The sequence below is a fragment of the Platalea leucorodia genome, assembly GCF_965183815.1.
Source record: "Platalea leucorodia genome assembly, chromosome: 1".
NCBI classification, from domain to species: Eukaryota; Metazoa; Chordata; class Aves; order Pelecaniformes; family Threskiornithidae; genus Platalea; species Platalea leucorodia.
This window is the reverse complement of record NC_138823.1, coordinates 144,957,060-144,981,303: the sequence shown is the minus strand read 5'-3', so window position 1 is coordinate 144,981,303 and position 24,244 is coordinate 144,957,060. Positions and strand designations below refer to the sequence as shown.

General features: G+C 36.2%; 1 protein-coding gene across 3 annotated transcripts in view; it reads left to right on the top strand.

The window, feature by feature from the left end:
* RUNDC3B (RUN domain containing 3B) overlaps nt 1–24,244 on the top strand; it is a gene marked incomplete at its 5' end in the record, with an annotated part of 55,815 nt that overhangs the window by 27,631 nt on the left and 3,940 nt on the right. Inside the window, 3 exons of one of the 3 annotated variants that reach the window (XM_082306322.1) lie at nt 5,362–5,519; nt 22,772–22,918; nt 23,302–23,417. In XM_082306322.1, the coding sequence (XP_082162448.1) occupies nt 5,362–5,519; nt 22,772–22,918; nt 23,302–23,417 (421 nt within the window). The remainder of the gene's footprint in view (nt 1–5,361; nt 5,520–22,771; nt 22,919–23,301; nt 23,418–24,244) is intronic. The other 2 variants (XM_082306320.1, XM_082306321.1) reach the window with 2 other exon arrangements.

Genomic DNA, 24,244 nt, shown 5'->3' with positions numbered 1-24,244 from the left:
TAGAAAATATAGTTTTAAGACCTAAGGAAAAAAAAAAAGAATGTGTTTGTATTTGATTTTAATAACTTAGGTGGCATATTGAATGTTATAGAAACCAAAGGTAGGTTCTCCCTCTACCACCCAAAATACTGTAAGTTAAAGGTGAAGTATATGTCCAAACTTTTTAGTATTTTAGTATTTTTAAAAGTAAAGTGCTCGTCAGTTTTTCATAACAGCATATTGCAACTACAGAAACAACAATGCATATTAGCTAGTGGCAGAGAGAAGGGGGAAGACTGTTAACAGACACTGAAGAAACAGTGCACAGAAAAAGAAAGGAGGGATCAGGAAAAATGAAAGACAAATGGTTAATGTTTTTAAATAACTTTATTAGTATTTTTAGTATTCTTTTTTCCTGATGTCAGAATTTGATTTTAGTGAAACTCTGAGTACAGTAAACCATATGAAAGACATACATAAGAGTGCTTGGAGGTGCAATTACTTCCCTTAGTTTAGGGCATTAGAATCACAAGATTATCTTTCTGCCTTTCTAGTTTTTACTGTACTGAGAAGAAAAACGATTTAAAAAAAAAAAAAAAAAAGAGAGGGTCAGATGGGATCTAGAATGGATCTTCTGCCAGTTGGGACTCAGTACGTTAACTGTGGCCCAGGTCCTGATACCAACTCATTCCCATGCATATTTGAATTCTAAGAATGATGGTTGGCATGATTTTGGCCTGGGACAACTAGCACTCTCCCAGATTATTTCAGGTCATGGTTTGTGAATTAGTGTTTGTCAGTGATCATTGCAAATAACCAGTATGACTTCAGACATGGTCCTTTGGAACTTGAGTTTTAGTATGGATATTAGCCAGACTGAGAAAATATATCTGAGAAGGAGTCTGGCTATGTTCAGTTCATTAGGGTACATGTAGCTATGGATTACTAAATGCCAATCTTAATATGGAATGGGTAGAATCAAAGTTGGTTTACTTCAATGCATGTGAGAGGACCTAGTTAAAGTTTTTCTAAGTAACAGTGAAAAAGTCAGACTTACTGTGGGATTATAGATGTGAGAGGTATTTTTTAAAAGTATACATACAATTATTTCTTTTCTATTTTTCGTCCCTTAGACTCTTGTTTTTGAAATATGACCTTAAATGTTGGCATCCAGGTTGCTGGTACAATCTTCTCAGCCAGTGTTGTTTCCATCTGGAAAGAACTTGTGTTCCTTGGGGCTCTCTCTGGTACAGAGGACATTTTCTCTGCTTTTGTAAACCAAAATGTGCCATTCAAAAGGAATCTCTTCAAATACATAAACAAAATTAAAACTCCCTCCCCACCCCAAAAGTCCTTGAAGCACAGGAACATTATTGAAGACAGCATTTCATCCTTGTGTCCAGACAAAAACATAGGAACTCTGCTCTTCCTCTGCCACTCCCCTCCCTGAAGATTGTAAAATACTTTGGGGTTTAATGAGGAAAGTGTCATCAGCTCTGGAGAAGCATTGAAGAGAACAAAACAGGTGGATGTTTATTTTTCTTGGTACATCCAGGTGGTTCATTTCCAAGCATACTCCATGAAGGATACCCTATCAAAGTTGTGACAGACATCTATACAAACAATATTGAAACACGGTGTCCAAATCCACTAGCCAGAATCACTAGGTAGCTTTGTGTCTACAAAAGCACAAAGATCTTCAGTGGCTGTAGCAGCAAATGGAAGTTTTGGCTTATTCACGAGTCTAAGATCCAGAAACATTTCAATTCCATGGGAAGTTATTTGCTGATCTGATACTGAGTATTTCAAATTTTTGAGCATTACTGTTTTAGTGAGTCACATTATGCCTTGTAGTATCCTCTTAATGAACTGCCAACTTCTGTAGTCAACTAATGTAGGAGTGACTTCAAGTCAGTTCCGTGATAACTCTTTGAAAACTTTGGTGCATTTAATACAATTTTCAAAATGATAGCTACTCTGACAGCCGTTGACACTTTCCTAATTGTCCTCCTTTAGAATGCCTACTTGACAATTGCAGCAGCCAAATAACTTTTTTATTCCCACAGACAGAAAATTTTCCATTGTCTAATTTTCATTTGGGATGTGCCTGCCAAATTTTTATTTAATTCACTTCAACTATACTACATCTGTTCTATTATAACTTGAACAAATGACCATTAAGAGGTTAGATGGACTATGGAATAGAACTCCTTTCCTGAGCGTTTCTCTCCTTCCCCTTTCAAGACCTTTTTCATGGCAGTAAGTTGCAGCAACAATCAAGTTGCATACAGTGCAGTAGATACCAGTTAATCAGAGACAGTGTTTTCTTTCAAACAAAGGGGCTTTCTGACATTTTGTGTGTTGGAAAACTGCATGTTTGTGACAAGAAGACCAAGTTGAAAATAGTGTTTTTTAGTAACTGATATAGTGAGTCTGATAGATCCTTCTTTTGCTCTATTGTCATTCACTTTGCACAAACGATGATAAATTCCTTCTGTGCCTCCTAAGTAAGTATGTACAGTCATTAATAGCACAGGTGAATGAAGTTTACCAGGGTCACAATATGACAAGCAATTGGATTTCAAGTATCTGTATCTTCCGCATTGTTTGAATGGTAGGATAGGGACAGGTATTATTTTAGCAAGGTAAATCCTAGCATTGCTTTATTGGATCAACAATGCTATGCTGGTTTAGACCAAGAATCCTTGCTTATCCTACCGTCCTATCTTGGATACTTGCCTGAAGTAGATGTGGAGGGAAGAATAAAAACAAAGCAAATCTATATGCACTGTTTTTTCTCTAATACATTCTTGGCCAACGCGTATCAGCTCAAGGACTTCCTGAAGTTGATAAGGTTTGTCCGTTTAGTAACCTGTGATGGATCTCTCTTCCAAATACTTGTCAAATATCCCCTTGACTCCATGTAAATTTTCAGCATCCAAATAATTTTTTGGCAAAACATTCTGCGTAACTACCATCTGTTGTGTGAAAAGCCACCTCCTTTTCTGTCTTTTGAATCTGGCTCCTACTAGCTTTGTTTCATGGTGCCTAGCTCTTGTGTTTAAATAAATGATGAACAGTCACTTGCTTCCAGCCCTTTCCAGGCCACTCTGGAAATATGATGAGTTTGTCTTTTCCAAGTTGTCCGTTGTCCAGATTAATGAGTCATAGTTTACACATTTGTTACTTATGTGGAAGTTATCCCTTCCCTATTTTGGAATGGTATGAACTGTTTACTTTTCTGTAGTAAACTCCTAAATTCTTTGTGTACTGTTTATACTGGAGTTTTATATGCTTTCACTGGTGGGATGATGCATCGCCATGCCATTATAGATAAAGGTATTTACTGTTCATAGTATTCTGTTTCTGATACTGATGCTTCATATCTAAAATCTTTTTGTAAAATGTAAATGATGTTTCTGGGAGGCAGGAAATTTGTGTATGTCCTAACGCATCATTTAGTACTTTCAAGGCACTACTTAGAGCTCCAAGGAGTACCTTAACAGTCAAGATAACTAACATTTGACAAGGCAGAACTAGGCATACTGAAAAGCTCTCAAGATTCCTTGGAACTTGAACTGAGACTAAAATAAATTCGTATCAAATATATAAATATATCCAGTGCATAGAACTGTATATAATCACAGAATCAGAGAATAGTTGTGGTTGGATGGCACCTCTGGACGTTGTCTAGTCCAACTCCCCTTCTCAAAAAAAGGTAGACTAGAGCGGGTTGCTCAGGGCTTTGTTCAGTCAGGCTGTGAATATCTCAAGAATGCGGAGTCCCCCGCCTGTCTGGACAACCTGTTCCAGTGTTCATTTAAAAATAAATAAAAAAATTAAAAAAAAAAAAAGTTTCTTCCTACATTGAAATAGCTTCCTGTATTTCAGTTTGTGCTCGTTGCCTCTTTTCACTGGATACCACTTGGAAGAGTCTGACTCCATCTTCTTTACACCCTCCCCTTAAATATTGATACACATTGATCTGATTCTGTTCCTCACCCTCTTCCCTCCTCTCCCAACCCTGGACTGAGCAGTCCCAGCTCTTTCTGCTTCTCATATGAGAGATGCTCCAAACCCTTAATCGTCTTTGTGGTAATGAATTATATTAGTAGCATTTTACTGGCCAGCTAATGTGAAACCTGTTTTCCTACTCAACAGGACTATGCCTGTTCTGTGTCTATGAAAACTACCTTTTTAAATTTTTTTTTTAATGTTGGCACTCATGAAAGAGTTGCACATTTTTCCACAGGCTTCAAGGAACGTGCAAAATTTTATGCAGTATAGGCTTATTGTATCCAGCTTTAACTAAGAATTGACAAGAAGTTACTAGCGTCTGACACGCTGGGACTCTGCTTGAAGAAGAAAAAGAAATGGCTCCTTAGTATTGTAACCACATGTGTAATTTGTGAACATACTTTGTGACCAGCTTACTGTCACAGCTGCTGTTAGTCACATTCTGCATTTTTGTAGATGCCTAAGTTGTTGGAGTGTCAGCTGGAGAAATGGTGACATAAATGCACATTCCAGCTGTACATGTCCAATGTTACTGAAAAGTGACCTTCACCATTTGTCCTGCCTTATGCTTTACTGTAGATTAATATTTATTTCAATAACTTTTTTGTCATTTTAATGTGTGATGTGGTATTGCAGTTTTCAAACAAACTTTAAAGTAATGTTGGATATTTTTTGTAATAATTCTGGATCCCTTTCATTAACTATACAGATCCATACAGATACATTCTACTCCTGTCCATCTTACACAATATCTAACATCCTGCATCTGTTAAGTTGTAGAGTTCTGATCTTTTTCTTGTACTAGTGACTGTTCTATGTTGTTTTTGAAAAATGAATTAGTGTTTCATGCTGGTGGCATTCCTGTCTTATTGTTTCATCCATTATTCTATTCCTCTGCAGGAATATAAATAAGTGCATGATTTTCTTGGTACCTATTAGGAAACATCATACTAATCTTAAGTCAATTTGCTAGTCTGTTTAAAAATAAAATTAAAAAAAAAAACCCCTACAACAATACCAAAGTAGAACTGTACACATCTTAAACTGGAAAAATGTGAACATACATAGAATCATAGGATGTTTTGGGATGGAAGGGACCTTTAAAGGTCATCTAGTCCATCCCCCCTGCAATGGGCAGGGACATCTACAACTAGATCAGGTTGCTCAGAGCCCCATCCACCCTGGCCTTGAATGTTTCCAAGGATGGGCCATTTACCACCTCTCTGGGCAACCTGTTGAGGTGTTTCACTACCCTCATTGTAAAAAATTTCTTCCTTATATCTAGTCTGAAGATTTGCACCATACATAATGAAAAGTTTTTTTGATAGTGTGTTCCTTAAGGCTTTCTAACACTTATATTTCCAGGGTTACCTTGAAGAATTGGTACGACTCAGAGAAAACCAGCTATCTGAATCTGTCTCACAGAATAAACTGCTGTTACAAAGAATTGAAGATATGGATCTAGCCCATAAAATGGAGAAGGAACAACTGGAATATATCATTGTGGAACTGCAAGACCAGTTGTAAGTTAGTATAATGGAGAAAAGTTGTTAGAGCAGTATTACTTAATTTATTTAACTTATTTAACTATACAATAGGAAGAACTTCTGGTCCTGTGGAAATGAGTCAAACTTCTTAGAGAAATTGATGTATTTTAGCTTTTTTTTTTTTTCCTGACAAGTCTTATATTCAGAAATGGCTCCCCTGAAAACTGCAGTAGTGTAAGACAGAATAATTCTGAGATTTTTTTTTTAATTTTTTTTTTTAGATCTGAAATGGCTTACAGTAAACTTGCTTAAATTTTTAACACATTTTATAAAAAAATGTTCTTTATATTTTATTACTTCCAGCTTTCAGGCTACCCTTAAAAAATATTGGTAGCAGCTTCCTTTTGAACAGTGTTTAAAATGTTAGGCAAGAGAGGATAAAGAAATATTTATTTTCTTCACATGGATTGTATTTTATTTGCACAGGGCTCAGACACAGTAGAATTTCATCTGGTAGTCCTAAAAATATTCAAACTGATGAAATTATTTGCTACTCACCCTTTCTTCAATGCAAGGCAAAATCTAAAACAGCAGGAAAAGGCTTAATTTTTTAATAACATATGTGACTCCTAATATGATAAATATTTAAGTAGGTAGTTTATCCTCCCAGCCCTGTCTTTTGAGTAGAGAGGTACTGTCCTTTTACAGAGACACTCCCTGGTAATGTTTAAAGACCCAGACAGACGGAAGACTCGCTGTGTGGTGATAAATTGCCACGAGACTGCTATAGCATGCATCTGAAGTAACTGTGTGTTCTGTTCATAACAAATACAAGATAAATTATTTTACCTCATATCTGGAGAAATCTTTATATGTCTGAACCCTGAAGTAAAATGGAAGTCCATCTCTGGCCTTTGAAACAATCCAAGATGAAAAGAATATAAAGATGGCTTTGGGGTACTTTGGTTTCCTCTGTCTAACGTCTTATAGAGATACCACCTGGAAGGGTCTTTTCTATGCAGTAAAAAGTACTTCTAGCTTGTAAACAAAGTTTTTGGTTTGGTTTGGTTTTTTCCCCCCTTCCCCTCTCTGTCTTGTGGTAGATCATTTTATTGGCAGTGCTTGAAATGGATTTTGTTAAAATCCTCAGGAATATAGTATTTGCATTTTATTTATGCCAATTTCAGAGTTGAGGAAGAAAAAGATGTTTTTCCGAGTCTTTTTTTTTTTTTTTTCCTTTTTCTGATTGCCTGTAAGCTTTTGAGAGATACCTGTTCTTGAGTTCTTTTCTGAACTTACTGATATAGCTAACAATTCATGTTATACTACTTTGGCCTCCCTGATTATTTGCAGGGGGTGTAAGGGAGGTGTAAGCTCATTTAAACCCACTCTCATACTTGGAAATTTTGAATGTTCAGACCTGCTGTTAATTTTTAGCTGAGCTATATGCAATCAGACTGTTCTAAAGATCTCAGTTTTGGGGGTTTGTTTGTTTGCTGGCTTGCTTATGTAAAGGCTCAAATTGTGGAGCAGTTTCTGTTGTATCTTGACAGTGTTTTCTTGTATAGCTGTTTATGAGACACTGCAGTCAGGAGCCTGGACTACACTAGATATTTTGAGAGAGAGGTATAATTCTGCATTGTTATTGCTGTGAGTGTAGCGTGCCTCTCAGATGAACTCTTCTTGAAGTGGCTTAGGAACTCATGGTTCCTTACTGGGGAGAGGGAAGGGAAGAAATATTCCTAGCAGGTTTCTGACGGTGAACACCAGTCATAATTAACATCTTGTAATAATTCTTTCATACTTGTTTTTTCCTTCTTTCTTTTTTTTTTTTTTTTTTTTTTTATTCTGACCAAAGGGGATGTGGCAGCAGAATATGTTGTATCGCTAATGTGTCTGTAATGAGGCATGAATTTTGGCCAATTGCTTTTTATGGTCCAGCTGTTTTAAATGGTGTTCATGTAATTCCAAATCTTAGTGTTTTGCTCCCTTACCATTAGCATTTTGAAGTAGTGAATGTATGCCGTAATCTTTTTGAATTCTTTACCAGCAGCTAAGAGCAAGTTTGGGATTGTAATTCTGCCCAAACCAGATTACATTACTGTTTGTAAAACACTTTGAGATATGATTTAGAATCATTTGCTGTGTAATGGACACTATTATAAATAAACATTCTATATTTTCTTTTTAATGATGCTTTTCTATTCCACTGGCTGTTGTTAAGGCAGCAAATTCTACCACTTAAAATTTCTGTTGAGTAGGTCCTTGTTGATGTTTCCAAAATGGTATTTCACAGGCATGCAAGTCAAAATGTTGCACATATATTCTCAACAGATTTGGGCAGAATCTGAGTCTATGTCTCGGTCTACCCTCCCCCCCCAAAAAAAAAAAAAAAAAAGTGAGGATGGGGAATAGAGATCTGACTTTCTTGGCAGTGTAGGTTGTTATTGTTGCTGACTTGGAAACCAGATAACACTAGTGATCAATAAGGCCTTCAGGTTATAAACTAGATTACCGACAGAGAAACTTTTTCATATTCACATTTAATAAGGCAGTTTGCTGTAAAGCATGCAATAAATATGGAGATTGGAGTAACTTGGAAGTAATTTTTGTTTTACAGCTGCTATGCAAAACTTAATGTTCTACAATTTTCAGTATTCTTACCTTTGTCTCACATGCTTGAGTATCCAAACTACAATGAACAACACAGGTTTCAGTTTAGTTTTCAGCCATTTTGTGGATCTCATGAATACCAGTATCTGGAAAATAGTGAAGCTGAAAATTTATCAAATTAGTTATTCACATAGAGAGTAACATTTTTTTGTGTCTCTCAACTTAATTGGATTTCTTAGTAATATGCCCACCCATCTGGGGATTGGATGTCTCCATCCGGCAGGTTGTCTGATGGCAAATCAAGTTAGAAAAGTGAAACTGCAATCGACCACCTGATCATCAGTCAGACACATTTAAACTAATGCACAGCTGATCAAGAAGAAGGTTCAGACTAGATATTAGGAAACATTTCTGTACCAAGAGGGCGGTCAAGCACTGGAACAGGCTTTCTAGAGAGGTGATCGAAGCACGACACCTGCCAGTGTTTAAGAGGCATTCGGACAATGCCCTTAATAATACGCTTTAACTTTTGATCAGCCATGAATTGATCAGACAGTTGGACTAGATGATCACTTTAAGTCCCTTCCAACTGGAGCTATTCTGTTCTACTCTAAGAACAGCTTGCTCTTTTACCACTTGCAGCATCTCCAGATGAAGTGATTTCCTAGTGATATGTGTCAATTGTTATAATGATGAGGCATATTCGGGCTTTCATTTGCATTCTTCAGAAGTGTTTGCTGTCACTGGGATGTGTTTTTGCCTGGGACTTGTAGTTGAACATCAGAGAACAGTGCTTTTGGCTCCATTCTTCTATACAAATAGTGTATTTTTACAGTGAGGGTGGGGCATTTCTTAAGGCCTTAAAGTGCTTAAAATTAACAACTCACAGGAGGACAGCCAAGAGAAGCCTGTGATCCATGCAATGTCTAACTGAAGAAAACAGTTTGAATTCCATAACATTCAAAACGTGATGGGAGAGGGATCCCAAATCATCAAGGAAATGTATCCTGGAGTATTCAAAACTCAGAGGCAGCCATTTCTTCCTCCTCTAAGATCCTGCAAAGAAGTGTTGAATGTCTTTTGGAGCAGAGAGACAACTGATTGCACGCCCCATCACTCAAAAAATTCTGAGCACAACCCCCTAATATAGGTATATTTATTTATTTATAAATTATATACGTGTACTACTATACTAATGTATTATATACATTATAAAACATACACAAAAATAGAAATTAAAAAGGATAAGATAAAGATGAAATAAACAGTATCTTAAAATTATTTTTCATGTATTAACAATACAAAAAGTATTTTCTTCCCATACCCCAAAGGTTTGTCTTGCGCACCCTACTTTGGAGACCACCGCCTTGAAGGACTAGTTAGCTCAGTCAAAGAAGTGACTGGACAAAATCTGGAACTGTTTACCCACAACATCCTTGCATTAAAACTTTTATCTCAGCTTAAACAGGCTTTTTTCCCCCTTAGGGTTATTCTTAGTCTTTCTTTTGGCTTACACACTACCTGTGTCTAAGACAAACTCTGCTGATCTTTGTCACTTTAAATTTCAGGTTCTGCATCTGAAATTGATATTTATATATGTTAAATATTGATGTGTGATTACAAGAGAGATTCCATCAATTTCCTGAATAGTGACTCATCTCCTGCATAGTGACTCACTGATGTTATAAAAGCTAATCAATTTAACAAAAAACTCTTTTTAAATAAAGTGATAAGGAAAAAGGAAAGCATTGTATACAAAGGTTAAAAATCCTCAAAATGCTTTAAAATTTTTTTCTTCTACTGTGATTTTTGTTTAAATAACACTAGTGACTTGCATAATGTTTACCAACATGGGTTTACTCCTAAGGTATTTTTCAGGTTTTCAGGCTGGTGTGCCTAGTGTAAGATGGCACAGCCCTTTTGTCCCAACTGGTGCAAAATATATATATATATATATGTTTTGTTTTGGTTTTTTTTATGCTACATTTTATACCGCTCTGGTTTTTATCTTCCTCTGCTGTTTCTTCCTATCTCCCTGTCCTGTTCTGGCATTTTGTGGAGGGAAGTAAATTCAAGAAAACTCTTCTGTGTTTGGAGTTCTTTCTTTGGTTATGGCACAAATAAGACTCAAATGAAATTGTAGGGACACTCATGTCTTACATTGTATTAAGCTTGTCTGTATAATTAAGAAATTTTTGTATGTTTTAACAAATCTTAAAGCTAGATTTATTTAATTTGTCTGGCTGTTATTTCAGAATTTGTCGGTCTTTTCAAGGCCCAAACATTACTTGTACTCCATTCTTGATATTTTAATATAGCTGTCCGATAGATCCAGCAATACTGCAGTTCCTAGCTGGATAATACAAATGTCTTTGTAAAGACAGGAAACAACAGTTCAGTTGCAACCCTGAGAGCATCAGTGGCACTCTTGAATTACAGTAAATGTCTGTGTATGTTTCCACTCCTGAGTTGTACACAGCCTGTCACTTATGCTTCGCTATTTTCCAGGCATTGACTGTTGGAGTACTCTGTCCGCACACCTGTTTTTCCCTCTGTTAGCACTGCATTGGGCTCAGGCTAATGCATCCTGCCCTTCAGAGAAGTCTATCAGCTCCTTCTCAGCAGCACGTGAACATAGCCACAGTAGTTCTGTGAGAGCAGCGTGCCAGAGTTAATTCATACATGTGTAAGTCCAGGCAAAATGAGCTTCTCTGTTTCAAATACACCATGTTCTATCAGCTCTATTATGGAGTACTTAAAGGAAGATTTACTATATTCTTTGTAGCAAAGATGATTCCTTTCCAAAGACTGATCATGCCCCATTTGGTTAAAAAACTTGCTTACGAAAATAGTATCTATGCTTTTCCTTGCTTTGTCAAGACTCTGTTTGTAAATGCCCTAGAGCCTTCAGAGTGCTGCCACAAATACTGTGCCCAAGAGCAGGCAGGGGAGGGTCACAGATGAAGGCAGAAAGTTGTAGAGGATGTGGGCTATAACTGTGCTGTCAGAGACAAAGCAAGGAAAAGCTCGTCCAAGGAAAGAGAAGCAGAAGGGTCTGAGCAAAGGCTTTGAAATTTAGCCTGTGTTTGTGTCTCCTTGTGAGTAAAACTTTAAAGGTGGGTTGCCTGGCTTTGTAATCTTTGCTCAAAAACTAAATCATCGGGAGAAATAGGAAAGCTGGATCACTTTTTTAGTACTCTTACCTTAATTTTCAGATAGTTCTCTTATAAGACTTTTTCTTTTAAAGAAACTGAATTCCTCAACTGCATAAGTACAGTAAATCCAATTTGTTGTAGCTGCTTTATTTTCTCACTGAAAGGAAGTGGGAGATTAAATTTTAATGTTTGATCTTCTTAGCGAATTTCTTTCCTAGAATGTCAAAACTGAGAATGCTAATCCTTCTTTCCTTTTGAAGCTTTCATGGATCCTTGCTATGAAACCATAATTCACATTAGCCACACTTTTATTTGCAATGCTTCCTGTATGTCCTCTGTCTCCCTCAACTTTGCAGCAGCAGTTTTAAATCCTTAGTATTGCACTCTGGTCTGTTTTCAGCTCCTTCTTTTCTCAACTTGTCTGTACTTTTTTTTTTGTTTTGTTTAGACAGTGTTTTGGAATTCGGTTTTGTGGAATTTTTTTCTTCTGAGGTTTGCTGCAATACTGTATGCCTGTTTGGTTTTACAAAGGTGTGGATAGACAGCAAGAAGGAAAGTTCTGTTTTCAGTGAGATGGAAACCTGTGAAGACATGGGAGATTCCTTTTTGCTTAAAAGAATAACTAGGAGAAGTTCAGCTGGGCATAGTACATGGACAGACAGACACCTGCAATTCAGAGTGAAGCATACAGAGTGAGGTACATCAAAGAAATATGCAGAATTAAACAAAATTGCAGCCAAGCCTCCGACATGATGCAGGACACGCTATTCTTAGAATCCAGAGGGATTGCATGGGTTTATTGCACGGTCGGAAGCCAAAAGTTTCTGGATTTGTAGCAGCCTGAAGAAAAGGACTTACTTTGCAAGATGCAGTAGATAGGGAGGGATTTATTTTTAAACCCTCATATTTTAATATCTCATTCTGAACTTTTAAAAAGGGGTTTTAAAAGATTTATATTAAAATAAACCTTAAATTTTAAAAAAGTGAAAAGCTTTTGAAGTTGTTGGTGTCTTCAAGGACAAGATGTGTTGATATATTTAGAGCAAAATGCTGGCTGACTCCAAAGTGAAAAATACTCATTTTTGTAAGGAGTCTCTCCTCTCTGCTCTCTTTTTTCTTCCCCCCCCCCCTTACTGGGTTAGAGAATTATAGAGAGTTTCATTTGACCATTTTGCATACTTAATTACATGAGCATGGCAATGTGTCCCCTTCTCTGAGTCTCTAATGTGTAATACGAAAATCTGTTTTTATAGTGGCATCCTTTCTCTTTTCTCCCATAGCTAAACTTCTACGGATAAAGACGTTGCATAAAAGTAGCAAGAAAGCTTTAAGTTACTTGGACATTAGCACTTCACGCATTACAAATTCCAGAATTTTTATCCAATGTAAAATTATACAGTTGGGAGCAGGGGGATGTCATGCCTTTCAAAATAATAATGAGAGGTATTGAACCTGTGAGGGTCTCAGTGCAATGCAGTTGCAAATGATGCACATTCCCAGTAAGAAAGCATATTGTATGGATCCTGGAGTTTCTTCCTCTGTTAATATTACCTGAACTTACCTGAACTGTGGCAGAAAAAGAATACTTGCTTTGGCTGTATGCCCTTTTGTCCTTAATGCTAAAGGACCTATACAATAAACATCAAAGTTTTCTTCTTAACTCCGCAAAAAGAATTATCTCATGTCTAGAACAGGTGAACCTGAGGCTTTGATTTCCTAAAAGGGTTTCAATAACTCGATACTGACAGTGAATGGAGGGGATAGAGAACATCAGCTGAAAAATAGGGTAAGTCAATCATGGTGCATAATCGTTAACTCCTGGATTACAATAATAGAGAATTAATTTGATCTCTTTGTGCTTTACCGATTTAGATAAATAAACTTGCATTGATATTTGCTTCTGAGAGTCCAAATTTTTCTTGTTTCATCTCTTAACCTTCATATTCATTTACTGTAGATTTGCTTCTATATTCTGGAAGATACTGATGGGAAAAGCTAGTATTTGATAGTGCTTATACGTAAATGAGAAGAGTTGAACGAAAGTTATATTTACATTCTGCTAATATATTTAATGCAAGTTACATGAAGTTCAATACCAAACTAAATGGACTTTAAATGATGAATAGTAAAAATATAACCAATTTTTGTAAGGGTGGAAGAATAATGCCAGATTAGAATAGTGAGGAGAGGCTAGTTCTGTATTTGCAGAGATATTACATTATCATTGATATACTGAAGCAGTCTCTAAGATTCTTTAGATGAAAGAAATTGATATTTAAATTATCCTAAATTTCAGTTTTATTTGATGGTATTTGTTGGCTTAAATAAGTTAGATCAAGAATTAAGTTTCATCCAGTAAAAAGGAATAGAAAAATCCATTTTATACTTTCAAAACAAAATGAAAAATTTCTCTAAAATACAAATAGTTTGACAAAAAGAAAAGTGAGTTACAGGTCAGTGTGCGTACACACATGGTCACAGAAATGTTTGTTGTTTTTTTTTTTTTTTAAGTTATGGGTTGTGTTTGTAAATTTAGGATACAACTTGTTTTTCTTTCTTTGAAATCCAGTTTTTCGGCTATAACTTTGTCTTGAGTTTTTTCAGTGTTTTGTTAAAATAAAACACAGTTTAAATGATTTCTGGAAAGGCTTAAAATAGAAAAAGTGAAATGTCTGCAGTTATAACCAAGAAAATAGAGTGTAGTGTGTTACCTGATTTCTTGGGCAAGAGGCTTTTATTAGCTGCCCTTCTATTTGGATAACAAGTGGTTGAGATTTAGATTGGTGCTTTTTCTGTTTGTCATTGAGATGTTCTTACGCAATCACTTAATATAAAAAAAAAAATTCAGTATTTTGTTAGCCAAATTATAACTCAAATTACACTTGGCAAAGATTTTTATTTGCCACCTGTTTTCCCTTCCCATTTCTCCATTTCTGCTGTTCTTTTCTCTGTGTGTGTGACTTTTTGTTTGGGTTCCCCCCCCCCCGCCTTTGGATGAGATTTTCATCCTGCATTTTTTTCATTCTGCAAGTGCCTTAGACTTTGAAGCTCCGTCTTACTGTTTGCATAGATTGGTAGTTGTATTAATTCCCATTCAGCTACCAGGAAGAACTTATATTACTTATGGCTTGCTGCTTTTTTTTCTTTCCTTTTTCTTTTGCCACTCCCTCCCCTTTTTTAAAAAAAAAAAAACAAAAAAACAAAAAAAAAAAAACAAAACAAAACCAAAAAACACACAACATGGTCTTCTGTCCTTCAAAGTAGGTCAACATTCCCGTATTTGCTTTTTTGTAATTAGAAACATGGCATTCTGAAGGAGCTTGTATGCTGGTTTTGGCAAATACTTGTCTATGTAGAAGATCTGTCTTACAGTTATAATGTTGGCTCTCTCTGCTGAAACTCTTGCTCGTTTAATATGTGAGTGGAAGTTTAAAAAAAGTGGTTGTTCTGTCAACCCAAAGTTTACCCAACCTTTTTGCGGTTGATACTGTTGTTTTTACTAAATCCAAGGGAAACATGTTAAAATGGCAAAAAAATATTGAGAAGACCGCTGGTTTTGGTGAAGTTTTCCTAATCTGTTCTGAAGGAAGATCTTGGTCTTTTGTTTTGGTTTCCCCGCCCTCCCTTGCCCCCATAGAAGTGTTCTTTTAAAAAGGAGTTCAGCTATAAACAGATAATTTGTATTTACATGACTGACGTGTCATTCAAGGATTTTTTTCCCAAGCTTTGTTTGAGAGGATATTTACTGAAGGCAAATTTGATAGTCTGTCAAAAAAAGCTGTTTGCTGAGTGCTCTATTTTCCAGCAGAAAGATCTGATAGTTGAAGAATGGAATTAAAAGCTGCTCTTTACTTTTTTTAGTAGTTTGGTTACAAGTCAAGTTCAGTATTTTTCTTGTTTTCAGTCAAGACCTACTATCTGGAGAAACTCATTGTGCCTGCTATCCTCCTCCAAAGGTATCAAGCCTGGTTATTTGTCCAAGGACATGAAAAGTGTCAGTCACACACTGCAGTAGTATTTTAATGAGCACATGCAAAGTTAACATATTGTAGTGTGTTTTGATCCATTCTGAATGTTTGTTTTCTGAAATAAAATCTCCACCATAATTAGACTAGAACTCAAGAGTCAAGCTGCCAGTATTTCTGCCAATATAAGCTTATCCAAGTTGCTCCAAAGGTCAAGGCAATCAAAGGCTGTATAAAATTGATGAGAGTAATTTTATTACTGGAGGATATATTTCACGATCTGTAGGCGATAATAAAGGAGGACTAAAAAGATTGCTGAAGAAGCTTCAAGGAGATCTGTTCTGTGGCACAACTCGTACCGTTGCTGTGACACACGAAGATCTGTTGGCCAGTCAGAAAGAGTAAGAAAATGTGGTGCGGTAGGACATACCTGCTTTTTTTCACTGCAGCGGCTGCCATTAGAAAGTCTGCTGGGATCTAACTTCTCTGGCATCTAATTTGGGGAATACTGTGTCTGTGCACAGGGCACAAACCTGAGAGAGGTGATATATTGCAGCATCAAAATCTACTGGTAAGTAACTCATTTTCATACCTGCTGATCTAATTTCTCAAAGTCCAATGACATACCAGTCCAGACAGCTCACTGTCTTGCTACAGTACTGACAATTTGAGGGTTGCCTTTTCTTTTAGAGTTGCTCTTACAGATTTTAGTTATATTCATGTATGCTATCAATTTGAGTTTGCATTCCATATTTCCTGTCCTAAATAAAGGTTTTTAAAGCTTGCTCTTTCTTATTCAAATGTTTTTATTTTTTTTTAAGCTTTTATTTTCACTTTTACTTTTCACTACTCAGGTAGTTCTTGAACTGGAGCACTCATCTGATATAATTCCCTTTCTTAGGGAATTAATCTGTTTGGTTTATTTCCTGTCTTCATCTGCTGGTAGGAGGGCAAATTGCCAACTGGACTGGCATTTTCTGGATTTGGAGAAATTAAAATTGCAGGTAAGAAATTACTGGTTTTTCATAGGTATAATTGGAAACAGAACTGACTTTTTGTTTATTAAACAAAAAAATCTGTGTAAATGGGTCTTGCAGAAAAGGCTTCTAATGGCATGAATCTGGATTTGATCCAGGGGAAATTGGAAATCCAATCTAGTTGAAACAAGTCCAGAAATTTTATGTGGTTACCAAGATAAAGCTTTTGTATATTAGCTTGGACTAAACTTGAGATTAATTTTTATTTACGTATTTATTTTTAAATTCCCAGAGGTAATATAGTTAAAGTATAGTAAGTAACCAAAGATAATCACCTTTTTATATAATTTCTGTTTTGCATGCAGGAGCCTCACATACAGGTTGTCTTTTTTCCCTGTCCCCCACTATGGATGAGCAAATCAAGTCAGGTCATACTTTCAAGATGCAGAAATCTTAGATGTGTTAATCCAAAGGAGTGATTTCTTATCCTTTCGAGAGGTAGCTGAGCTGCCAAAAGTGATGCTGGTGCAAACAGAACTGTTTGTGGGGTTACCCTATGAATTAAATTTAAAAAAAAAAAAAAAAAAAAAAGTCTTTAAAAAAAAAATTAAAAAGTGACCATTTCAATGATCCATTTTCAGAGTGGCTCCTATGTGATTGTACCAGAACAACTGAAAGGGCAGCATACGGTGGAGCAGGGATTGAAATGAGCAGTAATTTGTCAATTGCATTTTATTATTTGTGTGCCATACATAATGATATTCTTCTGGTGCTTAATAAATAATCTCAAAATAATAAATCATGAAATAAACATCTCAAAATAATAAAAGTTGAGGAAATCAGCAAATAAATACTCTGGAAAGTACCTGGCAAAGACAGGGCCAGAGAACACTAGTAGAGAAGGATGTTTATCGGAAGTCTTTACTAATCTCACTTTTCCCTACTTCTTAAATACACAATTAAAGGAATGAAATTCAAAAGCATGCAGAGACATTTCTGGGAATAGCTGTATAAACCTGATGTTAATCCTCTGGCTGTTGCTGTTATTCTTGAGTAAAAGTAAATAAATTCACGGGCCTAGAGGGAGCATATGTATCTGCACTTCAAGCAGATGCTTATTCCTAGCTTGGGAGTATGTTAGTGTTGATTAGTTAATGAATCATCAGTATTCTTTTGTAATAGGCAGGAATTCATTAGCAGTATGATTTTACTGAATACTTTTCTTTGTTTTCTAAGAGGAGCTTAATTTAAATAGTGGTTCCTGAGGTAGAAAACAAAAAATATAAATGTAAGCCCAATATTTGTTAGTTTTTAATGATTTATTCTAGTATTAAGATGATGTTCTCATCTCTTCTGCTGCTTGTTTTTCCTAACAAGTTATTAGTTGCAGTATTATTTTGAATTTGTATGGAGTTTTTCTATTTTTAGACATGAAACAAAAACCCACCACAATTTAAATGTCATAACTTAAACAGGGTATCCTGGGCTAGCATGGTGAGACTGTATGTTACACTTATATATGTGCATTATGGAAAAAATCTATGCCATGAAGTAATACAAAGGATATTTGATCATTTTAAAAGTGACTTTTTGAACATACGTTCTGTCTTCAGCATCACCAATGCCTCTCCTGTAATAAATCGCAACAAGCATTTTGCTGGGTTTGCCTCAGCACTTTTCAGTATGAAAATAGCAATTCAGCAGTTACTTCCAAAGGAATTAGAAATATTCTCTCTCTACCTGCCATCTCTTCAGTATTTCTTGATTTTTGTAATGTTTTTCAGAACTTTAAACACAATATGAACTTATAACAATATTTGTTGGGGTGAGGACTGCTCAGAGCACCAGTGTTGAGAGCAGGAGAAAAAGAACTGTTTTCCGTCTGCAGACCACAAAAGAGAGCTTCTGCTACTTTTTGCCAACATGATTATAAAGAGATGGAAATGATTGTAGGTGGAGAAGATACCAGTTAGTGGATGAGGAAAAGTAGTTCACAGGCTTTGAGACAACCAAGAATTTTTTCATGCCTAGATTAGGTGATGTACCATAAATCAGTTTAACCCCCCTGCTCTCATAATAAATTCTTATGTGTTCTCCCTACTCGACACAAAACTTTCTGCGCTCCACAGTCTCACTGTGTTAGTCCAGGATACCCTGTTCAGCCGTATCTCACATGCTGCCTTTCTTTCATTTAAAAAATAATCATACAATCTCTTATTAAGATCCACTGTATTTGCCATATACCAACTACCTTCCTGAGATTATTACATTTAGAAACCATTGTTTTTATCTTCTTTTTGGCTTTCAAGTTTTCTATTTCCAGCCTGAAGAAAAGGAGTTAACAATTTGTCATATATGCTCGTTGGCTTGTTTTCACTGAAACTTGATTATGTTTCCTTCTTTTTTTAACTTTTCTGTATAATAAATCCTTCTGTCTCTTTTACTTTTCCTCTTCCCTTTTTGGAATGTCCTTGCTTTTACTCCTGTATTAAAAGCCTTTCAATACTTAAAGGGGGCCTACAAGAAAGATGGGGATAGTCTTTTTAGCAAGGCCTGCTGGGACAGGACAAGGGGTAATGGTTTTAAACTAGAAGAGGGTAGATTCAGACTAGATACAAGGAAAACATTTTTCACGATGAGGGTGGTGAAACACTGGAACGGGTTGCCCAGAGAGGTGGTAGATGCCCCATCCTTGGCAACATTCAAGGCCAGGCTGGATGGGGCTCTGAGCAACCTGGTCTAGTTGAAGATGTCCCTGCCCATTGCAGGGGGGTTGGACTAGATGACCTTTAAAGGTCCCTTGTATCCCAAACCATTCTATGATTCCATGAAATGACCTAACATATTGTCTACAAACCTTATCTTGCATCATCCTTAAATCACCACAGCTACAAAACTAATAGAACAATATTTTATTGAATTTTATTTTAAAATAGAACTGCATACTTGTGATCTTCAGTGTTATTCTTATGATGTATTATGGGTTTTGTTTCATATAAGTTATGTTTATAAGTTATGAGGTAACATCCTTCATAAAATCTAGGCTTTGAGTCTTGGTCTACAGGCGTTCAGGTCATTCTGGTTTTCAGCTGGTGTTTCTCACCAGCGGTTCATTCTCTGGAACAGAAGCAATAGAATAAAATCTGTTTGTACATAGGCCATTCCAGTTCAGTATGTTTTACTACAGACCAGCATTTTATACAGAAGCTTATATATCACATTATTTTTATGTGAACTTTTAGTAACACTTTTGAAATACTTCCCAGTCAAGGCCCAAAGAGTTCAGTAGTTCCTTTTTTTATGTGTGTAAATAACAGAAAATACTAATTTTACATTTTAGTCTTGAATATTTTGTGAAACTTGTAAATTTCACAAATATCCCTATTTGCCATTTGTACCTCTCCACCAATTCTTCATTTCTTATTTTTGCTCTATTAAGACTTTATTCTAGTTTTTCCTCTGAAAGCTTGTATATGCCAAACTTATTTTGCTGTACTAGCAGACAAGTAAGTTTTAATAGTAATATTCTTCTGTCCTGGTTTCAGCTGGGATAGAGTTAATTTTCTTCCTAGTAGCTGGCATAGTGCTGTGTTTTGGACTTAGTATGGGAATAATGTTGACAGCACACTGATGTCTTAGTTGTTGCTAAGTAGTGCTTACACTGGTCAAGGACTTTTCAGCTTCCCATGCTCTGCCCGGTGCACCAGAAGCTGGGAGGGGGCACAGCCAGGACAGCTGGCCCAGCCTGGCCAAAGGGCGATTCCGTACCGTATGACATCATGCTCAATATATGAACTGGGGGAGTTGGCTGGGGGGCAGCGATTGCTGCTCAAGGACAGGCTGTGGTGCTTAGTTGCTGACTGGGGTTAAACCATGACACAGCCTGACAGTAAACGTACGGAGGAAAGCATGTAATCTTCATTGCACTCGTTGTGATCGTTAAGAAACTTCAAACCCTGCAGTACCGCAGCCTGGGGTTGGCCATCAGGAGTTACAGTGTTTGCACTCTGAGGAACAAGAGTGCTACTGTAGAAATTCAGTCTGCCTTGGATAAAATAAATTGTTGACTTTTGAGAGCTCTTAACTTCTAGAAAGAGCTCCTCTTACCTGACCAAGAGTAAGACAGCACTCAATAATCTCGTGCAGCATTTTTTCACATTGAGTGTTTTGAAATTTGTGTGCATTTTTTCATTAAAACTTGATCATATTTCCTTTCTTTTTAACTCCATTCTGTAGTAAATGCTTTTGTCTCAATTTCTTTTCCTGTTTTCAAATATTTGTAGCAGGATCATTTTTGCCTCATGGTGATTAAGCATTTGAGGATGATGTATGCTGTGTAGACGTGGTGCTTAGGGACATGGTTTAGTGGTGGACTTGGCAGCGTTAGGTTTACAGTTGGACTTGATGATCTTAAGGGTCTTTTCCAACCTAAATGATTCTATGACTCTGTGCAGTTTAATACTTTGACTCTTAAAGTAAGTCTGGTTAATATGCATAAATTGATACTGCCTTTGTTTATCTTGAGAGAATTGCTGTTTGCAAGCAGTGCCTTCAATAAGTCTTTGCTGCAGTGGGATCTCATGATATTTTAAAAATGGCTGCAAGAAAGCAAACAGCTAAATAATCTACAAGGCTGAAAAAATAGGTGGTAACTACCAGCACCTGCTGCAAATATTTTGTCTAACTTCCTATTGTCTATAATACTAGTTTATATATACTGAATAATGTGTTTGGACTGATTTTATATATTCAAAGGTATTTTTACATATTTTTAAAGATTCAAAATAAAAGCATAAAAGTTTTAAGAGGGAAATAATTACCTCTGTATCCTACCTGATGCCTGGTTTTCTTCCTGAGCATGGTGGAGTGGTTTGAGTAGTGATCTGCTGGAAGTGTCTTTAAATGTTTAACAACATTTAAACATTAACATAAACATTAACATAAACATTAACAACATGCTAAAATCCCTGGAGCAGTTTGGCTAGGCTTTGTTTCAGAATTTCTTTGTCCACACAAAGGGTGACATTTCAGGTTACTATAGCATAAAGATTTGTGGAAAAAGCCTCAATTATAGAAACCTATGTAAAATGCGAAAATTCCACTATTAGCAACTTGTCTCTAGATGTGTGGGTTTGTCATCTTTGCTTGGCATGTTTATTTAATAATAACTTAACCCTACTGCTGAGTTGTGTGCTGATAACATACAGGAGTTGCCCAAATGGGAATTTACATGTACGTGTTATATGCTTATGAATTTGCATTCAGTTACTGTGTGCATAGTTGCTAATACAAACTACGTCCTGTCACAAAACTTCTATGAAAGCATAGAAGAAGCCCTTCTGAATAAGGAGGTGATGTAGTGTAACTGGCTAACCTCACAAGAACTTGCTAGGTCAGTGTTTCAGATTCCTCAAATCAACAATCCTTTAAACAGACCTGTTTAATGCTCAATGTACCCCATGGGATCAGGGGAATTACATGGGGAAGTGAATACCATACAAGATACTTGAAATTATTGAGAGCTTTGGGTAATCAAAGTGGTTATTCCTGTAGACCCCTTAGAGAGGAGGGTGAGGGGGAAGATCCCAGGGTAGAAATGTTGATTGTTTACTTGCATGAACGCTGGGGATATTCATAATCTTGAGAAAAGTTTTTTGAAAATAGTTCTGTTCACTGTGGTGCTTCACCACCTTCTCTTGCAAAATTGCTCTGCATCTGTCTCCTCTCTCAAACTCGGCTACTAAAAATTCCTTACTGAACTCGCTATTGTCTTACCTTGTTTTGTGGGAAATTTTGTTTCTTTGGGTCATGTTATGTGCCCTTACTGAGATTCTTGTCTAAACAGTTTAGATACCACCAGAATAAAAACTGCATTGTAAAAATAGACCTGTTGACAATGTTATTTGTGAATTCACATAAATGTATGTGTACCGTGAATAGTTATTTAATTTGCTATGCAGTTTGGCATTTCAGATAACAACATGGCATTTGGCTTTGAACTCCTGAGTACGTTCAGTATGGAGATACGTAACATCCGCTATTTGCTTCAGGCCACAGATAGTCAAACTGGTTGTAAAGCAGCGTTTTACTATTGCCTAGTATTTCACGGATTGGAGGATTTATGGGTTAACAAGCAATATTACTTTTCTTTCTAGAGTTATTCTATGGCAGTATAAGGGTAGGTTGGAGGTTGCCTTGTACTGTTGGAAAAAGGCTGATCTTGTCTTGGAGCCTGAAGAACATCACGTTCCCATAGCTGTTCCCATTGCAAAATAGTTGGCCTGTTAATTACCATCATGCTGGCAGAAAGAATCTTTCGAATGCAGTTGGTTTTTTATTGCTTTTGCAGAAAGATTCCAATTTCAACTTTTTTTCTGTTCCTAAATACATCTCAATAGGTTTCTAAGTTGCTTCCCCTAGGAAAAATGAACAGTTTAAGATGCTTTATGAAAATTGCAATCTGTTGGTCACTCGAAGTAGAACATCAACTTGGTCAGGAGTAACTGTCTTGTTTTCCTTTCTGTACCTCAAGGAATTGGATTTAATAGACTGATATTTACTGCTTTTTGCATTCACAGGACTGTGCTAAAGAATAATGACTTGAGATCAAGACAAGAATTAACTATTCACCTCACCAATCAGTGGCCTTCCCCAGGAGCTCTGGATGTCAACGCTGTTGCCTTGGACACTCTGCTCTATAGAAAGCACAATCAGCAATGGGATGAGTAAGTTGAATATTTATTTTGATTCACCTTTAGAGTAACAGGGAAACTCAAAATTATATATTTCCCTTAGCATACTCTGAAACATATTCTATTGGAATTACCTGTTACAATGTGCAAGGATCAGCTGGCAGAAAAAATCAGTTTCTCTTGCTTACCATAAAAATTTCCTTCCTTTGGATTAATTTATTAAAAAAAAAAAAAAAGTAAAAAGGAAATCATTGCTTGAGGAAAAAACAGTGTTTTAGAAAACAAACAAAAAAAAATAGTGTGTTTAAGAGAAGAAAGATTAACTGCCTAGGTTGTTCTGGAAAACTTTTTAAGGAGAATTGGAGATATCTAGTTAGATCTTTAAATGTTACTTTTAAATATTACTTGCTCTGCAGGAAGAGTTTTCAAAGTCTGGACCAACTTTCAGCAGAAGTTAGTCTTTCTCAGTCCTCTCTGGATCCAGGTCACTCACAGGATGGGAAGCAGGATGGAATGAACTTGTTAAATGAAGGTACAGAGCCAGTCTAGTGGCTTCCTTTTATTTTGTTCTTCATAGCTCTGATCTTCAGTCCCTGTGAAGAAAATATGCATTGAACAGCGTATTTTTAATTGTTATCCAAATTGTTTCATTTTCCCTAAGGACTATACTTCAAATAAGTTTGGATTTATGAAGATGCCCACCCCCTCAATAATTATAAGACTTTGTGCTGTATTTAAAGCTGAGCTTCAAATATGTTGCGTATCTTCCTTCTCCATCACAGAACCAGAGACAGCTCAGTGACAAGGAGGATCTTCTGTCATCTTTCTGCTATAACTAACTGAAATCTTTTGAGTTCTTTAAGTTTGCTTTTTTGTTTCTTAAAAGAAAGATTAAAGGCACTGGATTTGCAACTACCACTGTCATTCTTACATCTTGCATTCAACACTTATCTGTGGAGGTGCAGCCTGACAGTGTTTCTGTTAAAACAGAGAGAGGAACATGATATGAGCCATGCTAGTATATAAATGAAATACACACAACCCCTCCTTTCAAAATCTGTACGCTTATCAAAGTTTAGCTGCTCCATCTTGTGGTCAATTGTGAAAAGCAGAAAAATGCTGGAAAACTTCTGAAATAGTAGTATTTTGGGTACAGGACATAAATTGCTATAAAAAATCCGTTTCGTATCTCATCAAATGTTAACTTTAAATCGACTTGACAATACAGAGCCTTAGTATTTCATAACTGTAAAATTTCTTGGTTTTAAAATATCAAGGATGTAAAATTTAGAACGTTTTTAAAGACTGTAAACAGTCTTAAAATCTAAATTATTTCAAGTTATCTTAGAGAAAGTGAAA